This window comes from Mastigoproctus giganteus, chromosome 8, assembly GCF_048544385.1.
Source record: "Mastigoproctus giganteus isolate SK-2022 chromosome 8, ASM4854438v1, whole genome shotgun sequence".
Classification (NCBI taxonomy): Eukaryota; Metazoa; Arthropoda; class Arachnida; order Uropygi; family Thelyphonidae; genus Mastigoproctus; species Mastigoproctus giganteus.
Window position 1 is genome coordinate 51,474,592 of NC_143582.1, and position 16,754 is coordinate 51,491,345.

General features: G+C 38.6%; 1 protein-coding gene across 2 annotated transcripts in view; it reads right to left on the reverse strand.

Moving 5' to 3' along the window:
* The window catches only part of cno (adherens junction formation factor afadin), a 525,824-nt gene that overhangs the window by 14,108 nt on the left and 494,962 nt on the right, over positions 1 to 16,754 (reverse strand). For both annotated transcript variants that reach the window (XM_090380034.1, XM_090380033.1), the window contains one exon: positions 15,417 to 15,596. In XM_090380034.1, the coding sequence (XP_090236160.1) occupies positions 15,417 to 15,596 (180 nt within the window). The remainder of the gene's footprint in view (positions 1 to 15,416; positions 15,597 to 16,754) is intronic.

Sequence of the window (16,754 nt, forward strand, 5' to 3'; positions counted from 1 at the left end):
GCTATAGGCCTAATGACTCTGATGAGTATAATAAGGAACTGTACAGGGAAATAGAGTGGGCCAGTAAATCAGAGTGTCTTATAATGGGAGATTTTAATTTCCCATATATTGACTGGAATTTGGGGGCTGGTTACTCACACACTAGCAGGACTTTTGTGGATTTATTGGATGATTGTTTTCTATATCAGCATGTTCGGGAGGCAACTAGAGGGAGTAATACTCTTGATTTGATTATCGGCAGTGATTCTTCATGCATTAAGAATCTGCAGATAAATGAACCACTAGGTGGCAGTGATCACAGTGTGCTGAAGTGGGATTTACTCAAAGAGGTAACTACCATTAGGGATAAAGGGAAGGGTTATTGCTTCCGTAAAGGCGACTACGATGGACTGAGACAGTATTTAAATTCTATACAGTGGGACCAACTGATGATGTTACCAACAGCAAATTCAAAATGGGAAGCATTCAAAGAACTTATCTTGGAAGCTACTAGGCTTTACATACCAACTAAGAAATATTGTTCAAGGTTTAGGCCAAAATGGATGTCAGATGAACTAATGAGGCATATGGCAGAGAAGAAAAATGCATGGGATACATACAAATTAACACATGACACAGAAGCCTATGACAGATACAAGTTGATATGCAACCAAGTTACAAAGGAGGTTAGGCAGGCGAAGGCAGATTACGAGAAATCCTTGGAGAGGGATGCAAAGAAAAACAGCAAAGAGTTCTTTACTTATGTAAACTCTAGAAGGAAGGGGATGAATCTGATTGGTCCACTTGATATTGATGGGTCAAGTGTTGATGATCCTGCTCAGGTAGCTAACAAACTAAATGAATATTTTGCATCGACATTCACACATGAGGAGTTATTCAGCGAGGGGAATGCCAGAGGAGTATTCAACTCTAGCAGTAAGCTACAGAATCTTGAAATAACTGGGAGTAAAGTGGAGGAGAAACTGTTGAAGATAAACACAAGAAAGGCACCCGGGGTGGATGGGATCTATCCAGTTATATTAAAGGAGGCAGCAAAGGAAGTAAGCAAACCCTTAGCCATAATTATGAGAGCTTCCTTGGACTCAGGGGAGGTACCCATAGACTGGAAATGTGCAAATGTGACCCCAATTCACAAAGGAGGATCAAAGGCTGACACAAGTAATTATAGACCTGTGAGCTTAACTTCTGTTCCAGGAAAATTAATGGAGGCACTGGTTAAAGAAGCACTGCAGGATCATTTAGACAAGACTTCAGTTATAGCTCAGACACAGCATGGTTTTGTTAAGGGGAAGTCTTGCCTGACCAACTTGATTGGATACTATGATGCAGTCACAAAAGAACTGGATGCAGGGAATAACTTTGATATTATATACTTGCATCTTAGAAAGGCTTTTGATACTGTTGCACATGGAAGACTGCTACACAAATTGGAGCAGTGTGACATTGGAGGCAAATTGCTGCTATGGATAAAGGGGTGGTTGAGGGGGAGAAGACAGAGAGTGGTAATCAATGGACACTGCTCATCGTGGACTGATGTTATTAGTGGAGTCCGTCAGGGCTCAGTGTTGGGTCCATTATTGTTTTCTGTATTTATAAATGATATTGATGATGGTATATCCGGCTTAATGTCCAAGTTTGCAGACGATACAAAGGTTGGCAGGGTTGTCAAGGACATTACGGACACTATGCTGCTGCAACAGGATCTGGAAAGGTTGAGCAGATGGGCTGAGAGGTGGCAAATGAAGTTTAACATTGACAAATGTAAAGTACTACACATGGGAAACAGCAACCCCAGAGCAACGTATCAACTCTGTGGTACAACACTGACAGTGGTAGAGAATGAAAGGGACTTGGGGGTGGTTGTGCAGGCAGATATGAAGTTCCCTGAGCAGTGCAGACGGGCTGCAAGAGTAGCTCATGGAGTATTGTCAATGATATACAGGAATTTTTCCAGCAGGGATAAGGAGGTGATTATTCCATTGTACAAGGCGATGGTCAGGCCACACCTAGAGTACTGTATACAGGTCTGGAGGCCTCATTTCAAGAAGGATGTAGAGCTGCTGGAACGAGTACAGAGAAGGGCAACAAGATTAGTGAATGGAACAAAGGGGTGCTCTTACGAAGAAAGGCTTAAGTTTTGCAAATTACAGTGTCTGGAGACTAGGCACCAGCGAGGTGATCTGATAGAAGTGTATAAAGCCTTGAATGGTTTAAGCATGCTCAATGCTGATGGGATTCTTCCTCTAGCTCAGAAAAATCACCTGAGAGGGCATAAATTCAAATTGAGGAAAGACAGATGTAGGATAGACGTGCGGAAATTTGCCTTTAGCCAGCGGGTGGTTGGTTGGTGGAACAGACTTCCATCCCTTGTGGTGGAGGTTGATAGCCTAAATAAGTTTAAGGCTCAGCTGGACAGGTATTTTGAACGAACAGAGGGGTGAAGTGGAAGTGGGTTTTTTTTTTTTTTTTTTTTGGCTGATGCTGCATAAGCTTGCTTTCTTGCATCAAATGCCTCTACTAATACTAATACTAATAGAGGAAAGGCACCAGGAAAGGATAAGGTTTTGGTAGAGATGCCTAAATTGATTGGTGAGACTAGGCCCAGCAGTCTCTTGTAGTTGTATAATAAGTGCTTAGAAGAAGGCTGCTTTTCAGGTAATTGGGAATTAGTACTGTTAAAATCCCAGGTCATATAGTCCTGTGTGTGGCACTCTTTTATATGGTATTTGATAGAATGATTATGAAGAGGCTAGACAGCAGATAAAATGAGAAAAATGTGGCATCAGGAAGGCAATATGGGTTTATGAGGGGCAGAGCAGCTGAGGATGCAATTTTTGAGGTAATGACCAAGGTGAGAATCTATGAATAAGTATGTTGACAGGATATATTTATTGGTTTCATGGAACTTTTGATCACCTTTGGTGGGAGAGCATTGTAAGAAGACTACACCAGGTAAAGTGTCTGAATAACTTGTAAAAGCTAATGAGAAGTTACTTTTATAGGAGGCAGGTAATTATTGAAAATAAGTAAGAGCAGGTAAAGAAAGATACCAATAGAGGAGCTCCACAAGGATCCATTATTGGTCCTTCTATGTGGAGCCACATTCTTGACGAGATGCTCAATCAGCAATAGGGAGATTGTGAATTAGTTGTGTATGCTGATGATTTAATAGTGTTAGTTTTTGCAGACTCCAGGCTGACACTTGAACAGAAGGCTGGTGAAGAAGTAAGTAGAATAATCAATGGACAGCTCTCCAAGTTGGAAATATTCCTCAAGAGTATGAAGGTAAAAGGCAGCATGAGTGAATAGATACTCAACTATCAGAGCTGGTTGGTAGCTGATGAGGCCTGGAAGTCAGGTATCTTGGAGTAGTGCTTGATGATAAGCTTGGCTTCTCACTGCATGCAAAATATATAAGAGAAAATTAAAGTTATTTATACTAAGTTGAAAAGAATTATAAGAACTAATTGGGGAATGAAAGGGAGGTCTGTTGATTTTATATAAGTATCTTTATCTTCACAGTGACTTATGCATGTGGCATTTGGGGCACAGCAATAAAGAACTAAATGGTACAATGGCAGTTGATTGCAGCTCTCAGGTCTGCCCTGCTAGGCATGACAAGGACCTGTTCAAACAACTTCAATGAAGCATTACAGACTGTTGCTGGTCAAAAACCTGTAGATTTAGCTGTCCAAATAAACGCATACAATATGCAACAAAGAGTAATTATTGTCATTAGATATATAGGCTTAGGGCATGCCCTCGAATTGGTAATTTATAATAAAAGTGACATTAAACAGGAGAAAAAGAGACCTGAGATTGAAATACAGAGGATTTGGCAGGTTGGAATGCACCTGACAAGGGCTGAATTACTTTCAAGTTAATGCCTGAAGTAATTGCTATGCAGAAAGCTGGCCTAATCTAGGCCTACATCAGATTATGATTTTCAAGTAGGACATGGATTAAAAGAGAGATTGCAGCAATTTGAATTGGCACCTTACCAGAATTGTAGATGTGAAGAGCCAAAAAAAAAAAAAAAAAAACAGTCAGTATATCATTATTCACTGATGTGTATAATGATTTCAGAGTTAAGTAAAAACATGGGTGGTTTAAGCCTCACTGAGTTGCTGAAGCTATTCCAATGTTTAGAGGTTTATATATATTGTTTTTTTTTTTTGGATTTTTTTAAGAAAGTTTTTATGCACCATTTACATCTAAAGTTTTTATGTATTCAGGCACTCGACTTATGTATTTAATTTTTTTTTTTATGTGCATAAGTCTATTTTGTATGCAAGTCCAACTTCTGTCTTGTAGATACGCATTAAATACAGTCCATGTATACAGTTTAGTACAACTCACTGAGATTATAACCACCAACAAACGCCACCAGGCCGTATGTACAGTAAAGTATTTATTCAAAAGTAATTTATTCTAATATCTGTAAACAGTACTGTATAGCGTTTAAACAAGATACAATATACAAGAACAAAAATAAACCAAGAGTTTAATTTACTCACATTATTGTCAGTGTTGTGGAGATAGAGGATCATAAACTCTCAATGACACCGATTCTGGTGATCTGTGAGCAGACCGACTGATTGTGGTACAACCTATGGATGCCATATGTTCACATCCACTTTCTGCTTTCCTGAAAAACTGATTTTAATCTGCACAGTTTTCTTCTTCTCTTCGTAGATTAGTTTTTAGCAGGCATTGGCATTGTTTACACCTGCTGCCACTTTGGTGAACCTCTTGAACCTTGAAAGATGATAGTGCTTTACATATTAAAGAAAAAACTTCAGCTATCTGTTTGCAGGTGAAATTTTTTTCAACAACTTCTTCCTCTTCAGTGGCCTCCTGCTGTGTCTGTTTTTCACGTTCGAAGAGATTTTCAGGTCAGCTCCTGAGAGTGGTTTTCCAACAATTGGTAAACACTTTTCCTCCATCTAGAGATTCAATTGTTTTCTGAGCTCCACCACATTTTTTCTCATTCCAGGCAGAATCTATAGTCTTGACTGTATCATAGATGTTATATTCCTTCCAAAACTGCTTTAAGATCATTTCACCCTCTCCTTCTATTGCTGTTAAGGCTTCCTTAAAAGTTTTTCATGTGCAATAAGCCTTGAATGTAGCAATAATCCCCTGATCCATTGGCTGTAAGACAGAGGTAGTATTGGGAGGCAGGTACACCACTTTAACATCAGAATGAAAATCATCTAGGTGAGGTGGATGGCCAGGAGTATTGTCCTGTACTAACAGGATCTTGAATGGAAGGTTGTTTTCAGCACAGTTTGGTTTGGTTTGTTTGGATTTTTTTGGCGCATTAGCAACTACGGCTATGATGCGCCAAGACTAGTTTTCAGCACAGTACTTTTCTACTTGTTTGTTATATGAAATGTTTGTGGAACTATTCCTTGAAAATTTTGAGAGTAATCCAAGCCTTAAAGTTAGACATCCAGATGACTGGAAGTGAAGTCTTGATAATGCCTTTGCGTGCAAAAACCCTTGGATTTTTTGCATGGTACTCTAACAGTGGTTTGAATTTGCATTCGCTGCAGCATTTCCCCCAGCAGTAGATTTAGCTGGTCTTTTGCTGCCTTGTACCAAGGGCATTTTATTTTCCTCCATCATAATATATGTGCGATCAGGCATTTTTTCCCAAAACAAGCCAGTTTCATCTACATTAAAGATCTGCTCTGGCTTGTAATCCTCATTAACAATAATGTCCCACAAGAACCCTGGATATTGATTGGCAGCTCCCTCATCAGCACTAGCTGCCTCACCATTCACTTTAATATGTATCAGATGTTTGTGCCTTGAATCATTGGAACCATCCATGATTTGCATCAAAGGTCTCTTCAGCAGCACTTTCACCATGTTTACTCTTTATGTCTTCAAATAAACTTTTTTTTTTTTTTTGCTTTTTCTTGAATGAGCTGTAGTCCAAGTCATCCATTTTCATTGCTTATCTTCCAGCCACACACTTAAGTTTCTCCATTTCCTCAATCATTGGACTTCTTTTTTTTACTTATTATTGTCGACTGCATTGGCAAAGAATGCTTTACATGTTCTAGAATTTGTTTTTTGTTCTGAACAATTGTGTTAATGGTAGCACTACTCAAGCCCAACACATGTGTTACATCAGTCTGCTTCTCACCCTTTTCCACTTGGTTTATAATGTCTAGTTTAATTTCCATTGTAATAGGGTGCCGTTTACCACTACTGCTCTCACTTCTTTTTCACATTAGGGAAATAACAATATCTTTTGTAACAGGAAAAACACTGATTCTATTCTGAACAAGAACAACAAAAAACTGAGGGATCAGGAATAGGCAAGCAGCGGAAGCAGGCAGGCAAGATGGTAGCTGACGCAGTGATATACACGGCAGCTGATTTTGGTACTTTGCACATGTGATTCAAACTGTCAATATATTTTCGATATACAGTACAGTATTTTTTAAAATTTTGTGCTTTGTACGTATCTACGAGTTGTATGTGAGTCATTTGTACATAAATAAAGGAGTGCCTGTACTTTGATGTAAATAGTAGTGGGTTAAACAGCTTCAGACTATATGAATGTTTTCTTTTATGAATGAAGTTTAGATAGTAGAGACCTGCCTCCCTGTTTGCAGGGATGGTAACCTCACCACAATGCCTGATTGGTTCAGGTAGTGATAAGGGTTAAGTGGTTGTATATTATTTAGATTTTAGTGTTGCTGAGCGTTTGTTTGTTATTTGGTTTTTAGGAGCATTAGCAACTAAGGCCATATTGCTCCGGGGATATGCGGTAGTCATTCCTGACCTTTCCGCATCCTCGGTATTTGGTGGTCACGGGCTCAAACCCCGGTCTAATCAAGAAGCATGTGCTACACATTGCTGCTCCTGCCCATCTGGCTATGGAGGCGTCACCTGAGCATTTGGTCAGGAATAAATAAGTGAGTTTAATTATGACAATGATGATTTACACTGGTATCCAACTAGCAGAAGAATTCAAACTAAATATACACCTAAGTGGCACTGTTATGGGAAAGATGAAAGAATTACAGCAGAGATGAAGACCAACAAAGAAAATTGAAAAGCACTGGACTGATGGTTTTCGAAAAGAGGATAAAGCTAGCATGGAAACACAACAGAACTATACTTATGATTTCTGCTTTCTATAATACTGATACTAAAGAATATTTGCTGATGCTATCGAGGCAGTGTTAGGTGGACCAGAAAGCTGCTAGCTTGGGGGGATTCACAGACTAATAGATTAATGGTAACCACAGGCAGAGGAGAAAGCGATTCTTGCACTGCTTCTATTGAAATGAGCAGCAGCCTGGAAAGCGAGGTACTGGGATTTTCAAGGGCTGCTGGGAGTCATTATGGAACAAGTAAATACATGGGTTGTGTTAGGGTAACAAAGAGTAAGAACAGGTGCATGTATACTTGCATGTACACCAATGCTAGGAGTATAGTAAATAAGTTTGATGAATTTGAGGTGCTGGTGAAGACACCAAAGGTTGTTGTTGGAATATCAGACACATGGTGTCACACAGATAAGAAATGCAGAATTGGAATCTGGGGAATACAATGGGTACAGAAAGGATAGAAAAGGTGAGGGGTTATGCTCTTGATTAAGAAGGACATAAAATCTCTAAGGCAGTGCAGTGTTGAGTAAGTTTGAAGTGACATAACCACTGGGAAAGCAAAAATGAGAGAAGTGTGTTATAGGTCTAATGACTCTGATGAGCACAACAAACAGCTGTACAGAGAATTACGATGGGCCAGTAAATCAAATTGTCTTATAATGGGGGATTTTAACTTCCCAAATATAGACGAACTTGTGGGATGGTCACTCGCACACTAACCAGACTTTTGTGGATTTATTGGATGATTGTTTTCTACAGCAGCATGTTAGAGAGGCAACCAGAGGGAGTAATACATTGATCTGATTATCAGTAGTGATTATTCATGCATTGAGAATTTGCAGATAAAAGCACTAGGTGGCAGTGATCACAGTGTACTGATGTGGGATTTATTTAATGATGTAACTGCCATCAGGGGCAAAGGGAGGATATTTGCTTTAGTAAAGATGACTACAGTGGTAGCAGAGATTTTTAAAATTCTATAAAGTGGGACCAACTGATGATGTTACCAACAGCAAATTCTAAGTGTAAAGCATTCAAGGAATTAATCTTGGAAGCCACTAGACTTTTCATACCAACTAAGAAATACTGCTCAAGGTTTAGGTCTAAATGGATGTTAAATGACCTAATAAGACTAGTTGCAGAGAAGAAAAATGCATGGAATGCATATAAATTATCAAGAGACACAGATACCTATGGCAGATTATGAGAAATCTTTGGCAAACAATGCAAAGAAAAACAGTAAAGACTTCTTTACTTATGTAGACTCTAGATTGAAGAAGATGAATTAGATTGGTCCACTTGACATGGATGGTTCGATTGTTGATAAGCTTGCTGAGGTAGCTGACAAACTGAATGAGTATTTTGCATCTACATTCGCACATGAGGAGGTCTGTAGGGAAGTGGAGGCCGGAAGCTTATGAAACTCTGGCAGAAAACTAAATGATTTTGTAATAACTGAGAGCAAAGTGGAGGAGAAATTGTTGAAGTGAACATAAGAAAGGAAACCTGGGATGGGTGGGATCTATCCAGTTATATTAAAGGAAGTAAGCAAACCTTTAGCCTTAATTATGAAAGCTTCCTTGGACCCACGGGAGCAAAGGGTGACAATTACAGACCTGTTAGTTTAACTTCTGTTCCGAGGAAAATAATGGAGTCACTAGTTAAAGAAGCATTGCAGGATCATCTAGACAAGGCAGCAGTAATAATTCAGACACAGCATGGGTTTGTTAAGGGGAAGTCTTGTCTGACCAATCTGATTGGATACTATGGTGTGGTCACATGAAGGTATAACACGCTTAATGTCAAAGTTTGCAGATGATACAAGGGTTGGCAGGGTTGGTAATAACAGTAATGACAGTATGCTGCTGCTGCAACAGGATCTGGAATAGTTGGGCAGATGGGCTGAGAAGTGGCAACTGAAGTTTTAACATTGACAAATGCAAAGTACTGCATATGGGTAGCAGTAACCCCAGAGAAATGCTCCAAATGGGTGGTGTTACACTCGGGTAGTGGAGAATGAAAGAGACCTGTGGGTAAATGTGCAGTCAGATATGAAGTTTTCTGAGCAGTGCAGATATGCTGCCAGAGCAGGTAATGGGGTCTTGTCAAAGATATACAGGAATTTTGCGAGCAGGGATAAGCAGATGATTATCCCCTTGTATAAGGCAATGGTCAGGCCACACCTTGAGTACTGCAGACAGGCCTGGAAGCCTCATTTTAGGAAGGATGTAGCATTGCTAGAAAGAGTACAGAGAAGGACAAGACTGGTGAGGGGAACAAAGGGGTGCTCTTTCGAAGAAAGGCTTAAGTTCTGCAAATTGCATCGTCCAGAGACTAGCCACCTGTGAGGTGATCTAATTTAGGTGTATAAGGCCTTGAATGGTTTGAGCAAGCTCAATGCTGATGGATTCTTTCTCTTGCTCATTACTCATCTGAGAGGACAAATTGAAACTGAGCAAAGACAGTTGTAGAATAGATGTGCAGAAAATTCCCTTTAGGCAGTGGGGGGGTTGATTGCTGTAACAAACTTCCATCTGTTGTAGTGGAGGTCAACAACTTACTTAAGTTCAAGGCAGAACTAGACAAACATTTGGAATGAATGGATGGGTGCAATGGGAATGTGTGTTTTGTTTTTTTTTGGCTGATTTTATATAAGATTTCTTTCTTGCGTCATGTGCCTCCGCTAATACTAATGTAACAAAAAGGAAAAGTGTAGGGCATTTTCAAGTTGAAAAGCAGTCACTATTTTTGAATACACAAGATATGAGTGCTGTCATCGAAACTCACCCTTACTCTGTTTGTCATTGGTTCAGTCAAAAACAAGAAGTTGTTTTTCTGACTTTTAGAAGTGTCAATTGAGAACTGTTTCATATTGATGAAAGTCAGCAGATCCATCTCAAAGGAATCTTCACAACAAGCAGTTTCAAAAGAAACTGCTTGTTCAGACAGCAGGAAATGTCTGAACATTCTTTCTAGAAAAATGCTACTGAGTTTTAGAGAAGACAGATGGAATGTCCATCCTCATTTTGTGATGAAAGATGAGAATCCAAATAAGAATACTGCACAATATACAGGGTGTCTCAAAAACATTGGTACAAACGTTTAGGGGAGGCAGGTAACATCTAAAGGAATGTGAATCGCATAGGAACCCATAACCGGAAACGTTACCGTAAGTCGGTAGACGCACTGTTCATCAGTTCGCGAGAGGGAAAATTTCTGGTTTACTCATTCAAGCAGTAGTCTCCGCATGAAGAGCATGCATCGATATATGAACTGTGAGCTGGCAGACATGCACCTAGTGTATGGATTAGCAGAGGGCAATGGACGAGCCGCTCAATGAATTTATGGAGAACGCTTCCCAGACAGACATGTACCGGACCACCGTTTGTTTGCACGTATGCATCAAAATTTGTGCAATTATGGGTCATTTAGAGGTAACAGGAGTAGTGTGGGCAGACCACGTTTGACTCAAGCTCCCGCAACGGAAGAAAGTGTGTTGAATGCCGTCCAGAATAATCCTACTACCAGCACATGTGCCGCTGCCTCAGGAGTGTCTCGTTGCAGTGTACAGAGTGATTGGCACGACGATTCCTTACATCCCTTTCATCTCCAAAGGGTTCAGTTACTGCTCACCCAAGATCATCCTGCACATGCAGCTTTTGCGAAGTGGTTTCTCCAAGAAAGTATTCAAGAATTGAATTTTCCAGCCTATGGATGAGGCTTATTTCACTCGGGAAGGTTTATTCAATCAGCACAATGCTTGTGTGGGCTCACGACAACCCACACGGTGCACGCCTCCATGCGGCACAACATCGCTTCGCAATAATGTGTGGGCAGGTATGAACGGTGACTGCTTAATCGGCCCATACCTGTTACCATCCCGCATGAACTCTGCTAAATATCGGGTCTTTCTTGAACAAGTTCTACCAGGGTTACTTGACGATGTTCCAGCAAATGTGAGATGCAACATTTGGTTTCAACATGACGGGGTGCCTGTCCATTATGGAAGGTGTGTTCGTGACCATTTGAACAGGCATTTTGGGCGTTGAGGGAATGGCCGTGGTGGACCCGTTGCCTGGCCCCCACACACTCACCTGATTTATCGAGCCTTGACTTCTTTCTGTGGGGGCCCATCAAATCTATCGTGTATCAATCGCCTGTGGAGACGGAAATGGATCTCGTGGCAAGACTCGTCTGCACTGCTGCTACTGTCAAAGAAACTCCAGGTGTGTTCGACCATGTCCGCCAATCCATGCCGTGTCAGTGTCACGCATGCATCGCGTCTCATGGTGGAACCTTCGCGCATCTGTTGTAACATCATGAAATGCATCCATCTCGTACTCCATTGTTAATATTATGTCAATGTTTGCCACTAATTACTGTCTTGTATCATTTCTGCTTCTTGTGCCTCTGCTACTACTTTCCCGTGACGTTTCCGGCTATGGGTTCCTATGCGATTCACATTCCTTTAGATGTTACCTACCTCCCCTAAACGTTTGTACCAATATTTTTGAGACACCCTGTATAGTGACAGAAGTGTTAGAAACAAGAGAAAAGAAACAATTTGGTATTGTGAAACATGCTTTCAAACAACAGGACTGGAGGATTTTTGAAAGTTTCAAGAAGTACCACACATTAGCTAAAACAATATAAACAATTAACACAACGAGCATTTTAAAGTGGCTGAAGAGTTTGAGTTTATAAAAGGTTTTACCATACACTTTTATATATCAGCTCATGCAAAATCCAAAAATAATTTTTGAACATTACACTGAGTAGGTTTTTTTTTTTTTTTTTTTTTTAATACAGAGTTGGACTGCAAGTGGAAGACCAAAAATAATTCTACACTGCAAAGGTTTAAACCTCAATTGCCATTTTCCCACTCATCTGCTTGTTTGAGTAGTGTACCCTGATTACTATCAATTACTACTGTATCACCAACAAACTTAGACATTAAAGTTGATATGTCTTCCTCAATATCAGTAATAAATACTGAAAACCATAAGGAATCCAGCATCAAACCATAATGGACTCTACTGATAACATTAGTCCATGAAGAGCAGTGCTTATTAATAACCACTGTCTTCTGCCTCTTTATCTACAGGACTTGCTTCTGTGACACACTACTCCAATTTGTACAGCAGTCATTCATGTGGAACAGCATAAAAGTTTTAGTGAAATCTGAATACATGATGTTAAAATTATTTGTCTGAGATGTGTCCTTTACAACGAATGCAGGTGGAGGTTAAGGAACAAGAAAGGTACCCAAACCATTTCAATATACGCTAATTTCCAAAATTAGGCAACATCAAATTTGTAACATATTTTTCATACATATTGTAACCATGCAATGAACAGATCAATACACACTTAAAAGATAGCAATAATTTCACTTTACATACTGCATGCAAATTAACGTAGTTTGATCTGGCTCCATGATCACACAGCCTATTCAGCAACTTCACTTTGTGATCAGGTGAATGAGTTAATTCACCTTGGTGAACCAAACAATCATCACTGTTGTGACTATATAAAGCAAATCTAAAAGGAACAACCCACCTAACATTTGTGCTGAAGAGTCATTGAAAGGATTCAGGCTAGAAATTCTGAAACAGATTTAGCCAGATAGCTCAATGTTGATCATGCAAATGTCCAGAGGTTTTAGGAAGGGAATACAAGAGTCAGGGAATGATACTGATGGAAGCACAATAACCTTAATGACAGACACAGTCAACTGTTGGTACTGAAGACACAAGTTGACAACACTAACTTGACTGCATTTGGACCTAATGGCTGCCACAAGTATATCCGTCTGCATTTAACAAATGAAGGAGGGTGCATGGAGATGATCTCCATGCAAGATGATCATTGGTGTGTTCTCCTCAACCCCAAGTCATGGGAGAGAGAGAGGGAGCACCTCAAGCGATATAGACAACATGTTATGTGGATCAAAGAGTGATGGCAATATGTTTTGTTTATTGGCAAGTCCAGATTTGCTCCAGAGAGTGATTTGAGACAAACACTCATCTGGAAGGAACTAGGAACAAGACATTTCTCCCAATAACATCACTGAAAAGGACACACAGAGATTTGGGCAAGCATCTCTCAGTAGATGGAGCAAGTGTTTCAAGAGTACAATAACAGCACAAAAGCACAGAGGTAACACTGTAGTGCTCTTTGTATGATGTTATGACCCTTATGTTATGTAGAACAATACCCAAACACAGCATGCTGGGCTGGTTAATCGAAGAAGAACCATTATTCATAATGGTGCAAGTAGAACAACCTCCTGACCTCAATACTGTAAGGAATGCTTGAAATGCTCTTGAGAGACATATTACTACTCTCCAACTACCTCAAAAACCTAGCCATTACCAGTAGACATTATACACTTGGGATTCTTGATAGCCACATCAACAGTATGAAGTACTGCTACAAGTTCTGCAGTCGAAAGACCCCCCCCCCACTGATTGGTCAGCAAACTGATATTCTATCCACAACTCTGCTCAACCAGTAATGTCATCCTCTATTATTCGATGCATAAACATTCATTGTCATTTACTATTAACCGTCAGTATCTATATACCAATGATGATTCTCATTAAAGATCATCTACTGAAGCACAGGCAAATATTCACATGATGATTAAATATTTCCATATTTCAGTAAGTCTTGCAAGTTTATTTATACTGTTCATTGTATATTTTTCAAGTATGTAAGGAAGCATAAAAGGCATCAGATGCCTTTAGACTTCTCTTCTGATTTTGAAATTTACAAAAGGCTGTTTTTGTAAGTTCTTGTACTGTTTTGCCAACAGATCTTATTAATGCGGCTGATAGAGACTTAAAACATTATCAAATCAGACAAAAGTGAGTTTTTTTCTGGCAGCATTTTATAAATATTATAAAATGTTATTGTTATTCCATGAATTATCAAGCATGGAATAACATAACGTGTCCAAAACAAAGATCTTAGTTTGAACAGGAATCAAACTAAGGAACTTGTCCAAATGAGGATGGGATGAAGAGCCACCATACTTAATGAAGAATCCCCTGCTATTCACGGTATCTGTATTTGCGGTTTCGCGTATTCGTGGTCGATGATTTAACATAAAATGAAACCTAAAAAAATGTGAATTTTAAAGCAGCATGAACATGGGCGTGGCTAAAATTACCTTTCCCGGTCAAAACAGCTCTCAATGGGTGTGGGGAGAGGAGGTGACAAAATCGCAAGCATGGATGTTTCTCGCTAATCCTTGTTCGGTATGTGTTATGCGCTTGCCATGGAAGGTTTCGTCGTTTGTTTTTAATTTATATGCCTATCAATTTATAAATTGATATGCTTACAAAGGCATATAAATTATAAGCATATCAATTTATAAATTGATATGCTTACAAAAATGATAAATCTACCGTTTTGCAGTGTAAAACAGACTTTTTCGAGTGTGTTAACGGAAGAAAGTGACTTGATTTGGACAAGTTCTTTCTAACCCGTACAAAAATATGGCTACGAATAACAAGGGAAATTTGAAAAGATCAAAGAAGGTGATGACATTAGTGAATAAAATTGAGTTATTAGACAAAATTTCTAATGGTGAAAGTGTGCCCTCAGTGGCAAAACATAAAATCAACGAGTCAATGGTACGATCAATCAAAAAATCGGAATAAAAAATCCGCCGTAGTGTCCGTGAAAATGTGCTAATTGCTTCAAAAATTTGCTCTGTAACTCGTGATGTTAAATTAGAAAAAATGGAAAAGGCTTTAAATCTGTGGATAGAAGACCGAACTCAAAATAAAATTCAGTTAAGTTCACTCATTCGTGAAAAGGCAAAACTCCTTTATCAACACTTAAGCGAAACTGGTAATAGCACTGGCGCTGGTTTGAAATTTCTAATAAATATTACATTTAATATTAAAGTGTTTCTTATTTTCATTTCGATGCCATATGCTTGCATTTCACTATGTACTGTCTATGTACATAGTCATATTATGAAGGCACATTAATACATAAATAGACAAAATTTTAAACTAGTTTTTCTTATATATTTCATACTTTGGAACGGAACTCCTTTATTACTATGGGAGCCATAACTCAGTATTCGCGTTTTCGGTATTCGTGGCATTTCTCAGGAATGTAATCCCCGCGAATAGCGGGGGTTTACTGTATTTAGTAATGAAAAAGTTCCTAAATACCTTATAATTTCATGTTTACAATTGTCACTAAGATTACACGAAAATGCAATAAAACATGCACCTTATAAATTTTTTTTTGTAATTAAATTACCTCTAACTGATTATTAATTTGTTTTTCTTGCTGCCTTTTTTTCCATTCTTCTTGAGGTGAAAGCACAGCATGCTGCTTTTGTTGTTCTTGTTCCCATTCTAAACGCCGCTGCCTTGCCCTCTCAAGATCTTCTTGCATTTTAAGCATTCTTTCTCTATTTTCAGCTCTATCTAAAAGATCCTAAAATTAAGACAATTACAAATTTTTCATAATTACAAATAAAAATTCACACTAATATATATATGTTCTTAAAACTACTAAATAAAATCCTTACTTTGTGCTGAGTTGTCTTTGGGTAAAAAACAAAAAACTCATGTTTTTCATTTTGGGAGTGCACCTTACTTCTAATTTTTTTCTAATCACATGTTCAATTCTAGGAATTTTATGCTTATAAAAATCAGGTTATTTTTGTCTCATTGAAGTACCTCTAAATGGCTATTAATTTGCTTCTATTTTTATTCTCTTGCAGTGAAAACAACATTTTTTTTCCCCTGTTAAAAATTATTATTATATTATAGACAGTATGTATTAGAAGAGTATCTGTAATTGGCAGACACATTTTCTTTTTAATCCCCCCCATCCCCAATCCTGTGGCCTTTACCAAGTGGATGTTTGAGTAGTTATGACCTCTGGAATTAGTAGGTTGATTTGACAATGAACTGACACTGAGAAACATTATTAATAAAGATGAACAATCCTACTGACACAAGAATGAACTCAACATTACTTCTGCACATGGCCTATTTAAGAAGTTGAGGGATTAGGGAAGAAGAGGGTGAATGCAGATGTTATATCTATATTATAGATCAAGATCAAAATGAGATCAGAATCGATTCATTATGCTATTTCATTATATATTTACACGATTATTTTATCCTAATTAAATATCCAACATTACTGTCACGAATATGCACTATGCAAGTATGCCAATCACACGAACCTATTCTTGCTTGAAGTTTCAAGCAAAAATAGGTATAACAACCTACATAATATTTTCCAATTGTAGTTCAGTTTTCCAACTGAGTCCCTCATAAGTTGGAGAGGCGAGTGGAAAGTAAGGTTTGTTTGATTTTTTTTGTTGCAGGATTATAAAGAAACAGAAAGGGGGAAAGGCTTTCTGAGGATCCAGAATCTTCAGGGAATGTGCTCTAAAGTTACCTATTATCTGATTCATTATTCTTTTATTTAATTTAATAGGGCAATGATTCTGAATAATGATCCTTTTTATAGCAAGAACCAGATAAAGAACATTTTGGCCCTTGCACTGACTTACACTCACTCTCCGTAATGAAGGAATAAATTACAGACATCCAGTTTGTCCACAAAACTGCTCTATCT